The 23,285-nt window shown below is 41.8% G+C and overlaps 1 protein-coding gene across 2 annotated transcripts in view; it reads left to right on the top strand.

The window, feature by feature from the left end:
• The window catches only part of DOCK11 (dedicator of cytokinesis 11), a 164,677-nt gene that overhangs the window by 48,101 nt on the left and 93,291 nt on the right, over positions 1-23,285 (top strand). For both annotated transcript variants that reach the window (XM_038747890.1, XM_038747889.1), the window contains exons 7-14: positions 8,564-8,698; positions 9,894-10,071; positions 10,434-10,513; positions 13,786-13,869; positions 16,880-17,020; positions 18,026-18,241; positions 20,178-20,300; positions 21,383-21,465. In XM_038747890.1, coding sequence (XP_038603818.1) covers positions 8,564-8,698; positions 9,894-10,071; positions 10,434-10,513; positions 13,786-13,869; positions 16,880-17,020; positions 18,026-18,241; positions 20,178-20,300; positions 21,383-21,465 — 1,040 coding nt within the window. The remainder of the gene's footprint in view (positions 1-8,563; positions 8,699-9,893; positions 10,072-10,433; positions 10,514-13,785; positions 13,870-16,879; positions 17,021-18,025; positions 18,242-20,177; positions 20,301-21,382; positions 21,466-23,285) is intronic.

The following is a 23,285-nucleotide window of genomic DNA, read 5'->3' as shown; positions in this document are numbered from 1 at the left end:
AATTCAATTTTTGTTTAATTTTCCTTCTGCAGTCTTCCCCATGTGATCCTTAACCTTTTCATTTTCATTGCTTAAGCTAGAAAGCGGGTGAATTCCAGCTGTAGAGGATGCAGATCGAGATTATAATTCATCTGTTAGATGCAGAAAATTCTTAATCTGATGGAGATGCTTAGGGCCTTCGGGCAGTATAAAAAGGTGACTACTTGTTATAAAGGGATACACTTGATACATATGTAGGAAATATTGACCTTAGAGATGTTCAAGTGCAGTGAGGGGTGGAGTTGCCCAGCAACAGAATAAGGCTAGTTGTAAGTAGCTGCTAGATTCCTGGCCAGTGCTGCTGGCTGAGCTGAAATTCTGGCATGAGTCCTGTAGTGGGGATGGGGTAATGACAGAGGAAAACCTACCACGAAGCACAGCAGCAGCAGAAAAATATACCTGAAACTGCTGCTGGGTGCCCTGTGTATTATAGAGCTCAATAAATGGCATAGAGAATAATAATAATAATGTTGGTATTTGTTAAGCACTTACTATGTGCAAAGCACTGTTCTAAGCGCTGGGGTAGATACAAGGTAAAGCAGAGAAGTAGCGTGGCCTAGTGGAAAGAGCTCGGGCCTGGGACTCAGAGGTCGTGGGTTCTAATCCCGGTTCTGCTCCAGATTGCTGCGTGCCCTTGGGCAAGTCATTTAACTTCCCTGTGCCTCAGCTACCTCATCTGTAAAATGGGGATTGAGACTGTGAGCCCAACGTAGGAAAAGTACTGTTTCCAACCTGATTACCTTTTATCTTCTCCAGTGCTTAGAATAGTACTTGGCACATAGTAAGCACTTAACAAATATTACTATTATTATTATTATTTTTATTATTGTTAATAATAATAATAAATACTGATGATTGATTTTTAAAAATAGTATTTGTTAGGTGCTTACTATGTGCCAGGCACTGGGGTAGATACAAGATCATCAGATTGAACATAGTCCCTGTCCTACATGGGGCTCACAGTCTAAATTGGAGGGAGGAGGATTTAATCCCCATTTTACAGATTCATTCATTCAGTTGGTCGTATTGTTTGAGTGCTTACTGTGTGCAGAGCACTGTACTAAACGCTTGGGATGTACAAATTGGCAACATATAGAGATGGTCCCTACCCAACAACAGGCCCACAGTCTAGAAGGGGATGAGGTAACTGAGGCACAGAGAAGTTAAGTGACTTGCTGAGGTCACATAGCAAGCAAGAGGCAGAGCCAGGCTTTGAACCCAGGTCCTTGGACTCCCTGATCTGTGTTCCTTCCACTAGGCTGGGCTGCTCCTCCAGCGGGGATTGGTTGACTGGGTATGGGAAGATCTTCTAGGAGTTGGCAACCATTCATATTTACCCGCCGTCTCCTGTGACTTGGGATGCTGTGTCTGATTTCTCCAGGTTGATGATGGGATGTCTCGGTGGATAAGTGCTTTAGTTTGGCTCTGGCAGTGTGTGTATGGTTGAGGGATTTGAGTGGATCAGAAGAGCCAGAAGGAGGGGGGATGGGATGGGTTGATGAGGAGACGGAGAGTAAAGTGTGGGTTCGGAAATAGTGGAGAAAGAAAAGAGAAACAAGAATAAGAAATGGGGGAGAGGGAGGAGAGTTGTGACGTGGGGGCTTAAGGAAGGAAAGGAAGAATCAGTTCAGGGGAGTGTAAGAAGAGAATTATACCCAAATATAGTCTGGGCATTTCTGCCAGAGTAGTTCCACGGCGGGTTGGTGCATTTTGCATTGCTAAACATTAATCAGATCATCATCATCATCATCAATCGTATTTATTGAGCACTTACTGTGTGCAGAGCACTGTACTAAGCACTTGGGAAGTACAAGTTGGCAACATATAGAGACAGTCCCTACCCAACAGTGGGCTCACAGTCTAAAAGGGGGATGAAGTCCTTCGAAGTGATAAACGAGTAGTTTTTAATGGCTACTTGTCGATCAGATCGTCTCACAGTTTCTATTGCTATGTGGCCTGATCTTCCAAGCGGGGGGCAGTGCCGGGAAAGAGGGAGGCAGAACTTTTCATGAAGTTCCATAGAAGGAATGGACTTGCATTTGGGGAGCGGACTGTCTGCTAGGGTTCTGCATATGCATGCAGTTTCTTCCAAAACCAAAGTGTGTGGGATTCAAGGAGGGGTATGCCTGGTTTCCATGATTGGACCAGGGGACAGAGAGGAGGCAGAGGCTGTGTGGGTGGAGGGAGGGTGTGCACACAGTTTTCACTGCTGGACCAGTGGGGAGAGAGATGGCAGAGGCTATGTAGGTGAAGCGGGACTCAGTTTCCACTGCTGGATCATTGGACAGAGGAGGCGGAAGAGCTGTGGGGGTAAAAAGGGGCATGTGTGCAGTAGCGGCTGGAATGGGGAAAGCAGGGAATCACCTGTGGTTCCTCACCAGACCGAAGAAGCCTCATGTTTATTTTCATTTTATTTAAAAAGCCTACAAAAAAAAAAATCCTCCGGGGCTCTGCACCAGACCCTGGGAAGTGCTGCCCATGCCACATCGTGGCTGCACAATGTCATATTGCATTATGTGACTGGCTGGAGTGGGGTTGTGGGGACTGTACAGTGCTCTGCACACAGTAAGCGCTCAATAAATACGATTGATTGATTGATTGACTGTGGCGCCATGTTAGGTTGTAATTCAACCACTTCGCTTCGGGATTGGTTGAACCGCCAGGTCGCCCAGACAGATTTGTAAACCAACCAAACGCCACTTATACAAATCAAACTCCCGTTGTGGACCGAGGGAAATTAGCCTAATGTGGGGTCCTATCAGTCCCGGGTGAGGTTGTTTCCTGAGTTCAAGTTCCACCAATCAATCAGTGATATTTATTAAGCATGTGCAGAGCAGTGTAGTATGCACTTGGAGAGTACAGTAGAGTTGGTTAGATACTAGTCCTGCCCTCAGGGAGCTTATAGTCTGGGAGGAGCAGGAAGAGGAAGCAAGTCTCATGTAAATTCCACGTCACTGGATAATTGCCAGTTCTGGGGAAGGGGAAGAGATATAAGGGTTAGTTCCCCACTAGGTTGTGAGTCAAAGTGTAAAATCATGTACTTTCCCAAGTGCTTACTTCAGGGCTCTGGACTCAAGTAAGTGCTCAATAAATGGTATTTGTTAATCGCTTACTGTATGCCAAGCCCTGTTCTAAGTGCTGATTGACTGTATTTTTTAATGGCCTAAGTTCCCCCAAGCAGGAAAAAAAGCTTTGAATTAGTTTATGGATTAGTGGGAGAGAATTATCAAACTTAGTAAGAGATGCTTTAAACTAGTTTTGCAAGTGGTTCTAACTCAAGTCCAGGCATCAGCACAGCTGGTTTCACATGGATAATTATAACAGCAGTAATCAGTGACATGAGACAGATCCTTGGCAGCTTGTCACCTGAGAAGTTCAGAGCTTGGGAGTTTGTGCCCTGGAGCTCTGGGGTTTGTTGCTTGAGTCAAAATTGTTTCCTGGGGTTTTCCCCACAGTAGCAGTTCTGCAGGGAAAACCCCCACAAAACAATTCTAGATTTACAAAGTTATCTCCTCCATACCCCCCACCTCGCTCCTCTCCTAAATTCATTCATCCCATTTCCCAAAATATCTGGAAATAGAGTTTGGGATTGTTGAGGAGAGAAGGGGCACCCCAAGGCTCCCAACTATTCAGGTTGCTATTAATGTATTAGGCTGACTGAGAAGCAAGCAAGAAGCGAGCAAAAGTCTACTTCATATTTGTCTGTACTTTCAGATGAATCCCATTTTCACCTGCTCTATTATTAATGGTAAACAAAACTGGAAGTACATTTAGCTTATTTCATTTGTCTGTAATGCAATATGAATAATAGAGCCAAAATGGTGGTAAGTGGATAGCTTCTGAAATCTATAGATCTCCCATTCAGCTACTAAAAAGCTTGAATGGGGCACTGAAGCTTGCATTGCCTTATGCGAGATTCTTTTTGTGTTACTTTATAGAATTAATGGCTCCGAGTCTCTTCCTGGGCAGACAGGCACTTCTGTTTTTTCACTTGCTTTCTACATCAGAGGAGAGAATAGTAAGGTCTTGATTGGCTGGTACACAATATGCATTTTTCTAAGGAGACTGTTGGTGTAGGTAAGCATGGTGGCCCAAGCACTCCCTCCAGTGAGTTCTTGCAGTTCCAGTTTCCAACATGCAGTGAGAACAGTGCTTTGCACATAGTAAGCGCTTAACAAATGCCATTATTATTATTATTATTCAAATGAGGGGAGCAGGGGGAACGGGTGTATGTGTGTGTGTGTGTGTGTTTGCTTGCATATCTCTATCTTGGACAAGACATAGAGGAAATAAGGTGGGGGTGCACATGCTCTTGGCCTCATAATTGAGTTGGTGTTTTTGTGGGGACTGGGAATGATGTAACCTTGACGGGCAGAATTACCCCCTTCACCAACCAACCCATTGCTCTGGAGGTAAAAATGGGGAAGGGGAGGGGGCTGTGTCTTGAGAGGCCAAAATTTTCCAGATAAATCTCTAATCCTTTCCCCAAGGAAGCAAAATGGGAAGCTGGGGAGTTCCAACTGCAGAGTATGACATTCTCCAGAGAACTCTCCTCTCCCACTTTCCTTGACCGGAGGTGAACCAAGAGTAGGGGTAGGGCCCCAGCACTGCCCCTGGGCAAGTCTTATCCCCTCAGTGCCACCCCTATTGCTGGTATTGGTGGTAAAGGAGACTATTAGGACCATGGTGTGCCCATCCTGAAAAACCTGGGTATTTTTCTGGTGGTATTTTATCATTTTTCCCACTTTGCTCTTTTTCAGAAATCAAGAAGATGTCTTCAGTGGTTTTGGTTTACCATTCACCATGAGTTGACTATTAAAGTGTTCAGATACATTAGCCATGTGGAGTAGTAGATGAGGGAATCTTTGGAATGGGGAACAAGTCCAAGCACATGCCATGTGATTTCCCTTCTGGTGCATTATATTAGCTTTTGAGAAAAAGAAAGCTGTTTGTTTTCAGAGTCCATGTTCTTCACCAGCTTCCTGTATGGAAGCTGAATTTGCAGGGTGGCTCAGGGAGTTTGAGGATGGTTATGATTCCAGCTCGACCACCAACTTGCTTGTGAGGCCTGGAGAGATCTGTTGTACCTCAGATTTCTTCCAAGTAAAATTTGGGTAATGTCACCTATTGCTGAGAGTCACAGTTAATGATCTCTAAGTGATTTGAGGTTCTCAGATGAGAGTCATGACAGAAGTAATTGCTGCTACTACCCTATACAGTCATTCGAACAGCTGCCTTTTTACTGAAATGAAAGTAGGCAGGTAACCAAGTGAGCCTTGATAAATGTCAGGGAAGTTATATTCCTGACTTCCTCTCCTGCTCCTTATGAGTTTCTGAGAGGACTTCGATCCCCTAGCCTCTGAAGGGGACTTTAAAAGCCTCCCATTAGCTCTAGGCCCAAATTTAGAAGGTTCATTAACTTGCTGAAGGCGCTGGCACATTCTAATGCCTTTACAGTGTTGCAGGAAGTGATCTGCCATAATTTCAGATCTCTTTTTAGCCTTTTCATTATAGTGATGTGCCTTGCTAATATTGGAAATAACTTCTGCAAAGCATGCTTTTCATGGTGAGCCAGCTGCCTGAAGAAAATGGTTAGGAGACCGTAATATGAATGCTAAACTCTGCATTTTCTCTTCCTTCACCCTATTTTCTTATCAACAAAGCTGTCAGTAGAGAAGCAGCATGGCCTAGTGGAAAGAGCAAGGGTCTGGGAATCAGAGGACCTGAGTTCTAATCCTGCCTCTGTCATTTGCCTGCAGTGTGACCTTGGGCAAATCACTTAACTTTTCTGTGCCTCATTTTCTTCATTTCTGAAATGGGCCCCACAGCACTTATGTTCATATCCTGGCACTCCACCATTTTCCCTTCCAATAACATATTTTAATATCTGTCTCCCCTTCTAGTCCGTAAGATCTTTGTGGGCAAGGATCGTGTCTTCCAACTCTAATGTAGTGAAGAGCTAAGTACAGTGCTCTGCGCACAGTAAGTGCTCAGTAAATACCAGTGATCTATTGGGAGTCCACTATCTGTTCTCCCTCCTACGTAGACTGTGCTCCCCATGTGGGACAGGAGCTCTATCTGACCTGATTATTTTGTGTCAACCGCAGTGCTTAGTACAGTGATTAACATACTATTACTATGACTATTGTCATTGTTATACTGAAAACAATCTGTAGGTTTTCCTATAGCCTCTCATAGGCTTTCTTATTTTTGCTTAGATTCCATTATAATTAAGCTTTGAGTCACAACAGTTAAACTTTTCTGATGGCTGTACCCTCACAAGCTAGATGTGTATGTGTGTGTGTTTGTGTGTGCACGCACGTATGCATGCACATCCAGTTCTCTTATACTATGGGAGTACAATTCTTGCAAAATCCTGGTTTAAGGAAAACACACGTTATAGTTCTCAACTCATGCATGTGCACACTTGGTTCTTCTGATACTGTGTCACACTTTATCCAGATAGACGTGCACTACTGAAAAAACTATCCCTAATTCTGCCATTGTGTTCAATCTAAAAAGTGCAGGGAAAACACGTGGTGTGATGGAACTGAGAATATTCCTGTCAACAGATACATGTGATATTGGTCACTTTCGGTCATGACTAAGAAGCTTTACAGTCTCACCTTCAAAGCTATCCTGTATTGGTAAAACTAAGGCTGGAGAGAGTTTCTAGGAGAAGGGTATGTTCAGCATCGTTGGAAGGAGCTAAGAGGTTAAGGAGAATTAATTAGGACAGAGAAGAGTCTATTGATTTTTCCAGTGGGGGGAGGGGTCAATGGAAGCATTGGTGAGCCTCAGAAGAACAAAGAGAACAAAAAATATATTGTAGGCTCAATAAGAGAGTAGTTAGAAATGGAGGAATTAAGGAGTTAGGCAGAGAAGGGAGATGGGGCGGTAACTGGAGGGAGTGGTAGGATTGAATGATTATTCTGTTTGTATGGGAGAGATATAGGCAGAAGGGAAGGAGACGGTAAGCTTGTCTGTAGACTGTAAGCTCTCTGTGGGCAGGGAAGGTGTCTACCATAACTGTGTTACGTTGTACTCTCCCAAGTGCTCAGGGCGGTGTTCTGCACGCAGTAAGTGCTCAGTATATGTGATCGATTGATTGATTGGAGCCAGAGGAGAATTAGAGATTGAATACAGAGTTTAAAGAGAGAAGAAGGTGGAAGCCAGAATTTTAAGAGGTAAGAGGGAGTTAAGGTTCACGGCAAAAGGTAAAGGGGTTAGATTTAAAAAGTACATGGGAGATCTCCTTTTGAGAGATGAGAGTGTGTTTTTGTAATCTGCCTGCTTGAACAATAGGAAAACCATTTGATACCGTTCATTGAGGGAAGGATTTGTTCCAAATACTACTCTCTTCAACTTGTACTTCATCAGTTTTACCTGTTTAGCGACATCCTAAACATGATTCAAAGTGACTTTCTTTAGTGCATTCCTGCTGATAAGAAAAAATAAAAGCTTAGGATGTTGAATTTCCCCCTTCAAGCCGAGAGTGCTTTTCTGAAGTTCTTTTTCTATTTAAAGCTTTCTAGATCTATAGTCCCAGGACTTCTACCTGAATTAAGATTCAGTCAATCAATTAGTCAATCAGTGGTGTTTTTCAAACCCTTACCAAGTGCAGAGAACTGTATTAAGTGCTTGGGAGAGTACAGTAAAGTGGAGTTGATAAACATGATCCTTTTCCACAAGGAGCTTGCAGTCTACAGAGGGAGGTAGACATTAAAATAAATTAGAGGTAGAGGAAATAGAGTGTAAGGGTATGCACATAAGTGTTGTAGGGATGGGGTGAGCATCAAAATGCTTATGAGAAACAGGAGAAGTTATCTAGGCCCAATGTTAGGAAAGGTTCTATTCCATTCATTATGCACATTTTACCCAAGATTTGGCATCTCCAGTTTCAAAATCCAAATTCTTGTGAAGGTTACATTATAGTATTTTATTCCCAAATACCTGTCCTCATCGTGCTACGGAGTGTTATTTGAGGAGTAGAAATTTGGGCAACCATCTTTGAGGCAGCTGTGCCAGGGCTGAAACCCTTCACTAGCTCTTGGGATCCATAGGCCTTTTATTAATTCAGAAGATGACATGCTTTTGGTTTTAGTTTTGATGGCTTTATTTTTGTATCTTGAAAAGGGAAAGATTTTCATCCCTGAACTTCTAATTTTGAGAATTTTTTTCACATGTTGATTTATGTTGTAAGAGGAACCGAATGCTAAACTAGTCTGTTTGTTCATTGTGAATATAATGGGGAAAGGGCAGAAACGAGGATAGCTTATACAGTACAGTGATCCAAGTTCATATCAGGCTTCAGGTATGCTCTTTACTGTTTGTGACCTTGATGAAGTCATTTTACCTCAATTTCTCCATCTTTCAAATAAGGGTAATTATAATTTTCTTTTATGTCTCAGGCCTACCTGGGAATTATTCAGATACCGTCTACAAAGTCCATTGAGGTCTTCAGATCAAAGGAATCATACATAAATGTGACTAGTATAATACTGACGTCCTTTTGTTTTTGCAGGTATTCAAAAGAAGATATTTTTACTTAACCCAGCTTCCTGACGGTTCCTATATTCTTAATTCCTACAAAGACGAAAAAAATTCAAAGGAATCTAAAGGCTGCATCTACTTGGATGCTTGCATTGAAGTTGTCCAGGTAGGCCTATCAGCCAGTGGTATTGTTGAGAACTGTACTAAGCCCTTCGGAGGGAACAACCCAATAAAGTTGGTAATCACGATCCCTGCCCTCAAGGAACGAAGAGAGACTTAGCTTATTTTCCACTCTCCTAAGACTGGGCCAGAGAGAAACACTTCAGAATCATCTTCTTTTAACCTGACATTTGGTTTTGGGACACAGATGGGAAGAAGACTTCAGTAATCCCGACTCCTCTGCTGTCTGCTGTGTGACCTTGGGCAAGTCACTTAACTTCTCTGTGCCTCAGTTACCTCATCTGGAAAATGGGGATTGAGACCATGAGCCCCATGTGGGACAGGGACCGTGTCCAACCTGATTACCTTGTATCTACCCCAGCGCTTAGAACAGTGCTTGGCACATAGTAAGTGCTTAACCAACACCATCATTATTATAATTATTACAGTTGAAAGGCTCATGTAAACATCAGTCCCCTAATTTCTGTGGTGACTTCTCTTAGTCGGTTATGCAAACCTTTGCTCGGTTAGGATCCTCTGGGTCAGGGCGACAGGAGTTTGGCCTCCTTTCTCTGTTGCCTCGCTCCTCCAACCCCCCAGCTTCAAATAATTATCAGGGGGAGGATGGAAGAGGAGGAGGTGAAGGAGGAGAAGGATGGGGAACAGGTACTAGGTGGGACTTGGAAAAGGTTGCCTCCAGCTCTTAAATTCAGTCATTCATTCAATCATATTTATTGAGGGCATTTATGTGAAATGTACACCCTCCCCCTTCTAGACTGTGAGCCCACTGTTGGGTAGGGACCGTCTCTATGTGTTGGCAACTTGTGCTTCCCAAGCGCTTAGTACAGTGCTCTGCACACAGTAAGCGCTCAATACAATTGATTGATTGATTTATGCCCTTTCTATATTGTGTAGAGTAATTCTGGCGACATTCATGCCTGCTTTTCAGAGAAGATTAGTTTAGAAAACTGTAAGTAGTAAAGAAAACTTTAAGCAGGGGGGAAATAGGAAAATATCTAAGCGTGCTGGGTTTTGTGGCACAGGATGCTAATGGAGAAAGCAGAAGGCGCTAAGTATTATGGTGGGTGTTTTTTTTTCACAGACATATTGTAATCGTGGGGCAGTAAACAGAACTAAAATACGCTAGTGGGAAATGTTAACATTGAAGCACTTTACTAAGATTTTTTTTTTTCTTCTGTCAGTGCCCCAAAATGCGCCGTCATGCATTTGAACTCAAGATGTTAGATAAGTACAGCCATTATCTAGCTGCTGAAACAGAACAGGAAATGGAGGAATGGCTCACAACTCTGAAAAAGATCATTCAGATCAATACAGACAGTTTGGTTCAAGAGAAAAAAGACCCAGCGGAATCTGTACAAGGTCAGAGTTTTTGAATGACTTGTTACTAAGGTAATGCACTTATCTCTAGGACATGAAACCTCTTTCATTCAGTGTAAATTTATAATCCTGATTGACCTTTTCCTTCATATAAGTTGAATATAAAGGCATATAAAAATGCCTTACCCAGTATTATATATGCTCTAGTGTATTAGAAGGCCTGAAATTGGACCCTTCCACTTGGATGAGAGGTTCACGGCAGATTTTCAGGGGTTCCATTAAAGGCTTCCACTCATCACCAAGCCTCTTAGTAATCAATCTTGGTTGGAGGATGGTTTGGATCTTCTTATGTGATTAATCACAGACTGCAAGGTCTGGAACATCTGCTTTTCATGAATTTTCAGATGATGAAACTAGCAGCCAAGGAAAACCAGAGAATATCATGGAAAGTTTGGAGAGGAGTATGCACCCCGAGCTTATGAAGGTATGTCATTCTCCCAAGTGGCTGGTTTCAGCAAAGTTAGTTAGGGATGAATCAATAAATTTTAGTGCCACACTTCACTTGTTAATGTCATTTAAAAGTTACAAACCAGAGAAGTTTATTGAGAGAGGGCTAAAATAGGCTGTAGCCAAATAAATTAAATGCATCTACTAATGCTGACTATTGTGTTGCTGGCTGGTGGAAGGGGCTTACATGCTGTCAGCGTACCAGGCAGAAGGGAGTACTTCTAAATTCTTGAGATTTCATAAGTTTTGCCTTTAGGTTCTTTTTCACTTTCACTTTCCCCTAGTAAATTTATCAACCTAATCTTTTGAAAGCTGTTAGAAAAAGCTTTCATAAGTGAGACTTTTTTTAATTTCTGAAGGAGGCCTTCAGATGACTTTCTTGGAAATTATATTTAATTGAGAATTTTGTTGTGAGTAGTAAAAACTTGCAAAAAATGAATGTTGGACTATGAAAACAGCATTTGGTAAGCAGGATATGTGAGGTGTGACGATAAAGTTGGCCAAACTCTTTCCTCAGGCCTAGGCCTAGGGAAGTGGTCTCACCCACACACCCACTCATACTCACACTCACCCATGCATACAGCTTATCCATAACTGGGGAGGCCACAGCTATAGCTGAGAAGTTGACGTTAGCCCATTCAGTGTATCGGGCTAAAGAAGATTAAGGGTGTATTGACCTCTTGGGAAAGGTGATGACAGATGCCTTTGAAAAGGCAGGGGATTTTAATATTTGTTTCATTTCCAACATACAAAAATGATTAAATTTGAATAATTGATCCGGGGAAACCACTGGCAAAGGAAGGTTGAAAGCTGAGTTGACATAGGAGTGGAAACAGTTAAATGATACTATTTATTAAGTGTTTACTGTGAGCCAACCACTGGGGTAGATATGAGATAAATCACATTGCACAGAGTCCCCATTCTACACAGGGATCACAGCCTTAAAGGAAGGAAAAAAAGTATTTAATCTCCATTTTTCACATGAAGAAACTGAGGTTTGAAGGTGCTAAGTGACCTTCCCAAAGACACATAGCAGGCAAGTGGCAGAGTCAGGATTAGAACCCAGATCTCCTGGTTCCCTGTGCTCGTCTTCTTTCCACTAGACCAAACAGTTAAAGAGTGTTAGATAAACACTCTCATTTCTCCTATCTGCTCTCCCCTCTGCATTACAATTGGTACACAGATCTGTACCACTTAAGCACGTGATATTCACCCCACCCTCAGCCCCACAACACTTAAGTACATGTCCTTACACTCTGCCATTTCCCCTTTCTGTAAGTTTTTTTTTTTTTTTAATGTCCTTCTCCCCTCTAGATTGTAAACTCCTTGTGGACAGGAATTGCGTTTACCAACTATATTGTATTATACTTTCCCAGGCTGCTTAATTCAGTGTTCTGCACTCAGTAAATACCATCGATTAATTGATAAAATGCATCCTAGAATACTGAAGAAATGACCAATATTATTGCAGAAATACTGTTATTTTGAGAAGTTGTGGAGAACTGAGCTCCAGTTGTTTGGAAAAGATAAAATGGATCCATATACAGAAAAGGGACGGGGGAGAAAACACAGCTTGTTGTAGGCCAGGAACATGTCTACCAACTCTGTACTCTCCCAAGCACTTAATACCCTGTTCTGCACTAAGTAAGCTCTCAGTAAATGCCATTGATTGATTGATTTAATACCATTACCTGAAAAAACAACAACTGGATCACGCTGACAAATATTCAATTTACAACTACCTAAATGAGGATAATTGTAATTGAGTGCCTACTGTGTTCAGAGTCTTAAACTAGACTTTTGGGTGAACACAATGTAGGTTAAATTCACAGTTTTCGCCCTCAAGAAGATTACAGTCTAGTTGGGAAGACTGCAAATTGCACATATACCATGAGAGCAGGAGGAAAAATAGATCTAACTGGCCATAGCAGAAATATGGAAAAATGAATGAATTGTCATGATGGCTTTTTGGATGCATGCCCAAGGATGGTGGAAATTAGCCATGGAATGCCTTCTGGAAGAGGTATACATTCAGGGCTTTGAAGATGGGGAGGAATGTGGTCTGGCAGATTTGGAAAGGGGAGAGAGTTCCAGGCGTGGGGAAAGGAATGATCAATATGTCAGAGATAGGGGAGTCAAGAGCAAGGTACAGTGAGAATACTAATATGTAGGAGGAGTGAAGAGCAAGAGCTAGGGAAGAGAGCAGATATCTACAGAGTGGAGAGCCTGGAAGCCAGAGAGCAGGAGCTTCTGTTTGAAATGCTGTGATTGAAAAAATCCAATATGATAGTAGGTGACATCAACAAAAGGAGAATTTTTCAAAAGTTGAGCAGCAACCCTTTCACTATAAATTGCATGATTCAAATACATTTTAGGGTATTGTGTTTTGTTTTGACCACTGCACTTTTTGAAGGCTATAGAGAAACTGTAGCAGCTCCAGGGAAAAACAGTGGCATAATGCAAGGACTGTATTAAGAGGAAAGGATAAAGAAATTGAGAGTGTTTTGCCCAGAAAAGAGAAGGCTAAGGGTTGACCAAATAATTTCCTTAAAGCATATGAAGGCCTTTTATAAAGAGTGAGTGAGTGTTCCACTGAGTGTGGAACAGGAAGAAATGGGCTTACATTAAAACAGGAGAGATTTAGTTTGGACATAAGAAAGAACCCCTTTGCCATCTGGATGATAAATACTGGCATGAGCTACCCAAAGAAGTCATGGACCCTTTGTTCCCGTGCATCTTTAAGAAGGCAAGAGATGATCACCTAGCCTCTTGGTTTAGTTACTCATATGCTGGGACGTGATTCTAGTTTTTATTGCCATCCTTCCTGCACTGCCTGGCAGACGTTAGATAGGCTTGTGGGGATAAGGCAAGGGGGTCTGTGTTATGTGCTTCTTTGTGAAAGTCAGTCAGCCGTATTTATTGAGCCCTTACTGTGTGCACAGCACTGTACTAAGTGCTTGGGAGAGTACAGTATAACAGACACATTCCCTGCCCACAATGAGCTTACAGTCTAGAGGGGGAGACAGACATTAATATAAATAAATAAATTACAGATATGTACATAAGTGCTGCTAGGTGTCATCTCAAATTGGAGTTACGGAGAAAAGTGAGCAGGGTTACTCTTGTTTGGACCATGGGTCCTCTTGATTGACAGCGGGTGTCCAGGGGTGCCATTTCACTATAAACTGGTATTTCAAGAGAAACAAGAGAAAGCCCTATTTCATCACCATTCTTTTTTTAATCTTCTAGTATGGAAGAGAGACTGAACAGCTCAACAAACTAAGCAGAGGAGATGGAAGACAAAATCTCTTCTCTTTTGATTCAGATGTCCAGGTAATAGTATTAATATTAACAGCTACTTGAAAGCTCATTGTGGGCAGAGAATGTGTCTGTTTATTGTTATAGTGTACTTTTCCGAGTGCTTAGTACAGTGCTTTGCACACAGTAAGAGCTCAGTAAATACAGTTGAAAGAATGAATCTCTTTTTTCGGTCAAGAACATTTCTCATATTCCGTGAATTGATTTGGAGGGGGCCAGCAACTTTATCTGCACTATGAAATCATAGAGAAGCAGCGTGGCTCATTGGAAAGAGCCCAGGCTTTGGAGTCAGAGGTCATGGGTTCTAATCCTGGCTCCGCCACTTGTCAGCTGAGTGACTTTGGGCAAGTCACGTAACTTCTCTGTTCCTCAGTTATCTGTAAAATAGGGATTAAGACGGTGAGCTCCACGTGGGACAACCTGTTCACCTTGTAACCTCCCCAGTGCTTACAACACTGTTTTGCACATAGCTTAATAAATGCTATTATTATTATTATTATTATTATTTACCTTTAAGTGGTAGAATAATTCATGAGAAAGGGAGGCTTCAAGTCCGAAAAATGAAACAGGAGAGTGTTCTGGGTCAGAAGTGAAGAATCCTTAAACCCATCTGTCAGAAATGACATCTAGATCATCCTGCCTGGCACTCTCCAGTCCTATCCACACTGCCCTGCCAGGACTCCTGACACACTCTCCTCCTGTTGGCTCTTGCATCTTCCCTGCCTCTACTCAGTTAAAGGGGTACCACTGAGGGGCACATGAGCCACTGAGCCCTGGTAGCTTCTGTGGGCTGGCATGAACCATGATGTCCATCTTCACCCACCCTCTGCCTGGAACAGAACATACCGATTATCATCATCATAATTACTATTATTATTATTATTCATTATTTAATAATTATTTGATATAATTATAATTTAACTGCTTACTATGTGTCAAACACTGTTGTAAGCACTGGGATAGCTACAAGTGAAATCAGTCTGGACACAGTCCCTGCCCCACGTGGCGCTCACAGGCCTAAGAAGTTACGGGTGCTGGTTCTAGGCATCACTCTTCCATGCTTCTGAGATATCTTTATTTTCTCTCAGTTGGTTCGTCTGGTCTGTAATTGGACTAGTCATGCTCTTTCATTGAATACAAAAGAGTCAACTGATTGAGGAGGAAATTGAATCCAGGATTTTTTTCCCTTGTGGCTCATTTGTTTTTTTTTCTCTCTTTCCGTGGTCAATCAACTGAGTTAACTTTGTGTGTTAGTTATTTGTCATTACTTACTGAGAAGACAATTCCCAATTGTGTCTCTGAACCCAATAGGGCACAGTATTATTACAGTGGGAGATCTTTCAGGAAGACAATAAATGAAATCTACTTTGGCTGTCCTTTTGAGAGTATTGCCTTCTCAGAGTTGCAGTCCAGTCTGCGTTAACTTAGTGTTTGGGGTCAAGCTTTCCTCTCAGGCAGCACTGGCCTCAGAAAATGGGAATGTCTTGGTTGATTGAAAAGGCTACTCCAACCTTTGATCTACTGGAGATGTCTAGATGTCCCCTACATTTTGACTGCTGGTGTCTGAAAGGAGAGATTGATTTGGTGGCTTGATCCTACTGTTCTTTGCATTCCAGTGTCTGAGACTCTGATGGGGAAATAGATAAATAAGGGCAGCAATTGGAACTGATCTCCATAGCAATGTCTTGCATCCTAAAATTTCATAGATAAGTGTCTAAGGAGGAGCAGCTCAATCACTTTTGCGTAAGTTTATTTTTAAGATTAAGAGAAACAGATGCAAAATCAGACTTTTCTGGGCATATTGTGTTTTTTAATTGTTTCCAGGAAGGTTGGGTGAGTGATACAGTTCTCTAGACTGTAAGCTTCTCCTTTAGACTGTAAACTCCTTGTGGGCAGGGAGCGTGTCTTCCAACTCTAGTGAATTGAACTGTCTGTGTGCTCTGCACACAGTAAGTGTTCAAATGCCACTGACTGATTGATCAATAAGGTCTGCCAGTATATCCACACCTAAATGGATTTTTTTTTACTTTAATTAGTAATCATTAATTCTTTAATGAAGAAAAGTAAGATTTTTGGTTCAAGTGACCCAAATACGCTGCCCTCACTGCCCAAAATAACTAAATAACTCTGGCCTGTGAGTCAGAGGACTATGTTCTAATCCCGGCTCTGCTACTTGCCTCCTGTGTGACTTCAGGCAAGTCACTTAACTTCTCTGTGCCCCAGTTTCCACATCTGTAAAATGGCGATTAAATATCTTTTTTCCTTTCCTTTTAAACTCTGATCCCTCCACGTGTAGAACAGGGACTATGTCCCACCTGATTATCTTGAATAATAATAATAATAGTAATACTAATTAATGGTATTTGTTAAGCACTTACTATGTATAAGCGCGGGGGTGGATACAAGCAAATTGGATGGGATACAGTCCCTCTTCCACATGGGGCTCACAATCTTAATCCCCATTTTACAGATGAGGTAACTGAGGCATATAGAAGTAAAGTAACTTGCCCAAGGTCACACAGCAGATGCGTGGCAGAGTCAGGATTAGAACCCAGATCCTTCTGAATCTCTATCCTCTAGGCCACTTTGCTTCTCAATGTAGTACAGTGCTTAGTGCAGTGCCTGACAAATACCGCTATTCTTAGTCTTATTAGTAAGAAATGAGAATAATACTTCCCCTTTAATTTTCTTTTGGTATCTGAAAACCAGACCTCTGTGAATAAATTATATGCCCCAATGAATGTTCATTCTTCTGCCTATCATGAATAGATTGAAAATAACCAGTCAGGAAGTCTAGGAAGGCAAGAGAAACTTCTGGTCAGGGGTGAAAGCTTCTTTTTTGTGTGAGAAGCAACTCAACACTTATTAGAAGAAAATGTAATTGCCTGCCTGGAGCTTGAGACTTTTCTAACTCACATAGAGGGTGGAAATATATCCAAGCAAATACTACTGTGGTTTTTATTTTCAAGCCAGTATTAACACTTACATTTATATTGGTTAAAATTTCATATTCTTTCATTTCTAGAGGTTGTTCTTCTCCGGAATTGAATCAGAAATAAAACCATTTGAAGAAAAGTGCAGCAGACGTTTCATGGTGAAATGCCGTGATGTATCTTTCAATATCCTGGGCCACGTTGGAGACCAGACAGGAGGCCCACTGACAAACGTATGCATTTTCACTTAAAATGTATATCCTTTGGAGCAAGAGATTCATATTCAGACTGTCTTGTGTAAGGGGATTGAAAAATTGAGACTAAGAGCTCTGGGGAGGATAATGCAAATTTTATTCAACCCGGTTAAACAACAAATTCCACAGGATGGAGTTTGGGTTTAAAGAATTAAAACATTAAAGGACCCTATTTGTTTATAGTATGAATGAAAAGTAGGTCTGAACATTTCTTTCTAAAAATTAGCATTGTTTCATTTAAAATCAATCTTCTAAAGTCTTTCATGACCCAATAAAGTTAATCAGTTTTTACCTGCTTTGCCATGCTGCGTTTGGATTTGTCTGATTTACTCTGTTGAAGAGAATTCTTTTAGAAAACAAATCTGTCACAAAATAGCCCGGCCATGAACCGAGGGTTGGTCTTTTATTGGCATGAATTTTCTCTTTGTGACCAGCTTTAAAGAGCCATCTGTAGCACGGAATCATTCCCTCCCAAACTGCTGATTGAGCAAAGCTTTTGTCAAGTGCTGGAAAATAATTGATAGTGGATTTAATGGGATTATGTGTAATGTTTTCACTACATTAAAAGCATACGTTCATTTTTCATGTATAATTTATATTATTTTTCTTGGAAAGTCTTTATCACATATAAAGACTTTCTAAAGAATGATATTTTAAAATGATAGAATACTGCATCTGTTCAATTTTAAGCCTGTTTTCAAGTTTTATTGGTGATCTCCTGGGATTTCGTTTCTTAAGTCATAAAAATGGTTGAATATGAAGACGTTCATATAGAACAAAATCTTTCCAAAGGTGTCAGATTAAAATGCTCTTTTGGTCAATGAGCTTGCAGGTTGTGCTTATGGGCATATGTAACTGTGTAAAGAAGAATAGTTTATCTGACTCTGAACACAACTGGAGTCCAAATAATTGGGTGATAAAAATAATTGTGTAACAGTCTGCCGTGGCTGTTGGTTTAATGTAAACATTTGTTCAATTTTCCAGGTTGAACCCTTTTTTGTCAGCCTTGCTTTGTTTGATGTGAAAAATAATTGCAAAATTTCTGCTGACTTCCATGTGGATTTAAATCCTTCATCTGTCCGTGAAATGCTGCTGGGGACTTCAGTTCAATTGCCTAACGATGGGAATCCAAAGGGGTCCTCTCCTAATGAGTGTTCCTTCCACGGGATCGCTGAATCTCATTTACGCTGCATAAAACAGGTGCAGAATTGTATTTAGCTCTCTCCATATATGCAGAGGCAGAAATGCCCTAGAAGCTATTTAAGGGGTTTATTTTAGGTTCTAAAAATGGGCCACCTATTACCTAAATCTCTTTACAAGGATCTAATAACGGTGAGTAAGGTTGGGTGGATAGATGTGAAAGATATTTGGCAATGCTCAGAAGTGTATTGTTTTATTTAACCAGTCCAGTATGAGCTAGAACGTCACCTTGCATTCTCTCACTAGTTGAGAGGCTCTTGGCCAGGTAACCAAGAACTCTGCATAACCAAGTTTGATTTCCTGAACAAATTAGTGAGTCCAATTTTGTTTCTGGGTGTAGGAAAAGCAGATGATGGAAAGGGTGCACTAAATCCTCAGGGCAACTTGGGTCACTCCAGTCTGGTGAGGAGAAAGATTGCCTTTTGCCCTCTCCTCATTCATGGAAATCATTCAGGTCACCCAGCCCAGAAAAGGGGTCTTTGATTCAAAGTGTGCTGGGTGCACTTTGAAGAGGAACCAGAGTGACTGCCCCATTATTATCCCCTCCCTCCAGGCTTGAGGTCGGAGGAAGAGGGAGAAGCCTGACCAACCTTCTGGGCTCCGAGGTGGAAAGTGGGATCTATTGCCTTGGAGGAGTTTTAGGAAGTATCTGCCCGGGGCTTGAAGTGCTCTCCAACTTGCACCAGGGCCAAGGTTTTTAATTTCCCATCGTGGGGAAAAGGGACTTATTTCATTAATTTTCATTTCCACCTGGGGACTGGCTGTGTTTCTCTATCTTCTCGCCTGTCTTCCCTTAGCCTCTCTCCCCTTTCTCATTTGTTCTCTGGCTGAATCACTTCAGTGTCCCCTGATGCGTACTTCACTTGGAAGGGAGGTTTGGCTGGAAACTAGGGAAGGCAGGTGCAGAACTGTGTGCCTGGATTGGGGAGGGAGGGTCTCCCTATCGACTCTCTTGTGAGTGTCAGCCTGGAAAAAGACATGGAGCACAAATCTTCCCCCAGGGCTAGGCATGTAGCTTGTAGATAACGTGCAAGTCTGTATAAACTGGTACTCTCCCCCTCCTCCTCTGTGAGCATAATAGTAAAATAATAGAAATAATAATTGTGGTATTTGTTAAGCGCTTACTTTGTGCCAGGCATGTTCTGAGTGCTGGGGCAGATAACAAGCAAGTAGGGTTAGACATAGTCCCTGTACCATGTGGGGCTCACAGTCTCAATCCCCATTTTATAGATGAAGTAACTGAAGCCCAGTGAAGTGAGTTGACTTGCCCAGAGTCACACAGCAGACAAGTGGCAGAGCTGGGATTAGAACCCGTGACCTTCCAATTACCAGGCCCATGCTGTATCCACTATACCATGCTGCTGCCTACCTGAAAAAAAATCAACGTATTTCATATAGTTGGAACTTTAGAGAGGAAGTTGGTTTTCTTCATCCTACTCCACTAAGGGGCAGATTTCTTATGTTTACAAACAGTTGGTATTGAGCCACACGAAAAATCTGGCTGAGCAGTCAGCTGTGGTGTTGAATGAATTCATGTGGTTGCCCTTTAAGGAATAGATGCAGCCAGCTAGTAGCTTATTTTGGGAAAATTGCACATGGAAAGGACCTGACCGGATATCACCGAGGTTCACTCATATTTAAATCAATCAATTGTATCTCTTGAGCACCTCCTGTGTGCAGAGCACTATACTAAGCACTTAAGTGCACTATGATAGAGTTGGTAGGCACAATCCCGCCCACAAAAAGCTTAAAGTCTATAGTGGGAGATACAGACATTAAAATAAATTCTAGATAGCGGAAATGGGAGAGAATAAGGATATATTTATAAGTGCTGATGGTGGGGTGATCCAAGTGCATGCAGAAGGGAGGACAAATAGAGGAAATGAGGGTGAAATGAAAAGTAATAATAATGACTCTGATCTTTTTTTATATTAAGGGTATTTTCTCAGTGACAAATCCTCATGTGGAAATTTTTCTTGTTGCACGAGTGGAAAAAGTTTTGCAGGGAAGCATCACCCATTGTGCGGAGCCATACATCAAAAATTCAGATCCGGTTAAGGTATTTGTCAGGTGTTTGTGTTCATGTTGCTAAGGACATGGAGATATGCAGTGCCATCTGTGTGTCCAGACAGTCACTCAAAATTTTTAAAAAAATTATTCCCATTTTTTGTTCTGTGGAATATGATTTCCCATTTTAGCTTGTTCAACAATATTTGGAAAGTGAATTTCTGCTCCTTGGGAGCTAAAATTAAAATAAAAGATCTTGGGTAATACTATGTGACAAAGTTGACCCTCTTGCTATGCACATTCTTTCCCCTCCCCTCTAGCCTCATATTTAGATTTACACTGCATATGTGTGGGTTGGTTGTTTTTTTTTGTGAGTGTGTGTGTGTGTGTGTGTGTGTGTTGGTGTTGAGTGCTAGATTCAGTGTTTTATGCAGTGGTGCCATCTTCAGATGTTAAGGGTAACTAATGTTCTAACTTTATTGATGATGGCAATTTAGCTTTTGAAATGGTATTTATTAATTGTAGGATACTGCCGCTCCCTGATTCTGATTTGTGAATAAATCTTATTGAAATCAGAGTTCTGAGCCACCACTGTATTAAAATTGAGAAGCTTCTCATATTCCATCCCTGAGGATGAGAATCAAATCAAATGAAACGAAACACTTTAAAGTTTAATTTTCCCCTTACCCTTCATTCTGGGGATGAAACACACAGTAGGCTAATTGAACTGAAATTAAACGTCAGTGAAAGAGATAAATACTGCTTTATTTTATTTTAAGGTAAAGATTGGTTGTATCCAGAATGTCACTTATAAACATGAACAGTTGACCCATATGGAATAAAGGTCAGAGAAGAATTGGGTTGAACAAAACTCAATAGCTGTCCTTTTCCATTTCCTTTGATACGGGATTTTAATAAAGGAAATTAGCGATATCACCAATGGAAAAAACAACTCTTGGAACACTTCAAGAGAATAAACACAGTGGTCTGAACTGCTTTTTGTACTCCTGATTACTGTCACTGTTGTTTAATTTGGGTGGCTGTAATGGCTAAAGTGGGAGGAAATTTGATTTGGGTTCTTTGGCAGCCTACCGCCTGTATGACTGTTAGTCACTGCCTGTCGTTTTTCTTTAGATGGCCCAGAAAGTGCATAAAACTGCTCGGCTGGTGTGCAGCAGGCTTGGACAGTATAGAATGCCTTTTGCTTGGGCTGCCAGGTTAGTCCTAATTCATTTGAACTCTTTCGCCGTTAATACTAAATTGCTTTTATGAAATTTTTCTAAGTTGATGTGGCGTGCCACTGGCGAGTAAACTAGTAAGCCAGGCCGAACCTGCCCACCCACTGGACAGACCGGGGAGGTGGACAAAGGTAAGAGACTGTGCCAGATGCCCCAGAGGGCAGTAACAGCCGTGCGGAGTCAGTCAGTCGTATTTCTTGAGCACTGTACTAAGCACCTGGCAGAGTACAATATAACAGACACATTCCCTGCCCACAATGAGCTTACAGTCTAGAGGGAGAGACACATATTAATATAAATAAATTACAGATATGTACATAAGTGCGGTGGGGCTGGATGAGGAATGAATTAAGGGAGCAAGTCAGGGCAACACAGAAGGGAGTTGAAGAAAAGGGAAAGAGGGCTTAGTCAGGGAGGGCCTTTTAGAGGAGATGTGCTTTCAATAAGGCTTTGAATGGGCGAGAGAGTAATTGTCTGCCAGTCCAGAGTCAGGATGTGGACCAGAGGTCAGCGGAGGTGGGGCAGGAGCAGTAAGCTGTGGCTTGCTTGGGGAGTGAAAGGCGGTGAGATGAGATTGTGATTGGGGAAGCTTCCTGAGGAGGAGGAAAAGCAGTTGAGCAGAAGGTGGAGAATGGGAAGGGGAGAGAAGAGGAGACTCATTGAGCTTGTTCAATCATATTTATTGAACGCTTACTGTGTGCAGAGCACTGAGTGAGACAGGTAGACAGGATGGAAAGATAGGTAAGGTAAAGACAAGGAGCAGAGAAAGATGTCTGTCATGACTTTTGGGTGGGAGTGGTCAGCAGATGGTAACTGAACCCTGGCTGGATGGGAAAAAAGGGAAAAAAAATAGGAAGCAAAAATGATAGGGCAGTGAAAGGGAAAGGAAGAGAGTGGGGACAGGAGGTGTAAGAGAGAAGCTGAAGAGGAGAAGAAAAAAAGCGAGGCCTAAGGGGAAAAGAAACAGGAAAAAAATGACAAAGGACAATCGAAGTATTTATTGAGCATCTCCTGTATGCAGAGCACTATGCCAAACACTTGGAAAGCTTCAAGGAGTTTACAGTCTAGTGACGGAGCCAGCCACTGAAATATATAATAATTATTGTGGTATTTGTTAAGCACTTACTATGCGTCAAGGACTGTACTGAGTTTCGGAGCAGATAGAAGATAATTAAGTCCCACAAGGGGCTCACAGTCTAAGTCAGAGGGGACACAAGTATTGAATCCCCATTTTGCAGATGAGGGAACTGAGACAGAGAAGTTAAGTGACTCATCCAAGGTTACACAGCAGACAAATGACAGAGCTGGAATTAGAACCCAAATCCTCTGAATCCCAGGCCCACGCTTCCATTAGGCCACACTGTTTCTGCGTATATTACAGACAGGAGGAAGTAATGCAGCGCAAAAATACTGCTGGGGATTGTAACTGCTTTGAGGTGATAAAGTGCTGACGTGATTTAGGGAATATAAAGTGAGGAGATGAGAAATTGACCAGTGAAGGTGTCCCAGAGGAAGCTTCAGGAAAGGAAATAGAAAAGGAGAACAAAGAAGGAAATAACACAAAAATAAATATGGAAGGAGGAGAAAGACGAAAACAAGGAAAGAAAAGATGGGGAGAGGAGGCATCAAGAGAGCAAGATGGAGGAGAGAAAAAAGCGCTGGGGGAGTGTAAGGACTGAGAAGTGAAAATGAGTAGTAAAAAGTGAAGGATTGGATTTGGGGGTGAGAGAAAAAGTGAGTGGGTGAGAGAGAGAAGGTGCAGATTAGTGCAGTAGTTGAAGTGGTCACCAAATAAACCA

Source organism: Tachyglossus aculeatus, chromosome 6, assembly GCF_015852505.1.
Source record: "Tachyglossus aculeatus isolate mTacAcu1 chromosome 6, mTacAcu1.pri, whole genome shotgun sequence".
NCBI lineage: Eukaryota > Metazoa > Chordata > Mammalia > Monotremata > Tachyglossidae > Tachyglossus > Tachyglossus aculeatus.
Note: the sequence above shows the minus strand (reverse complement) of the source record. Positions and strands in the feature narration are given on the sequence as shown.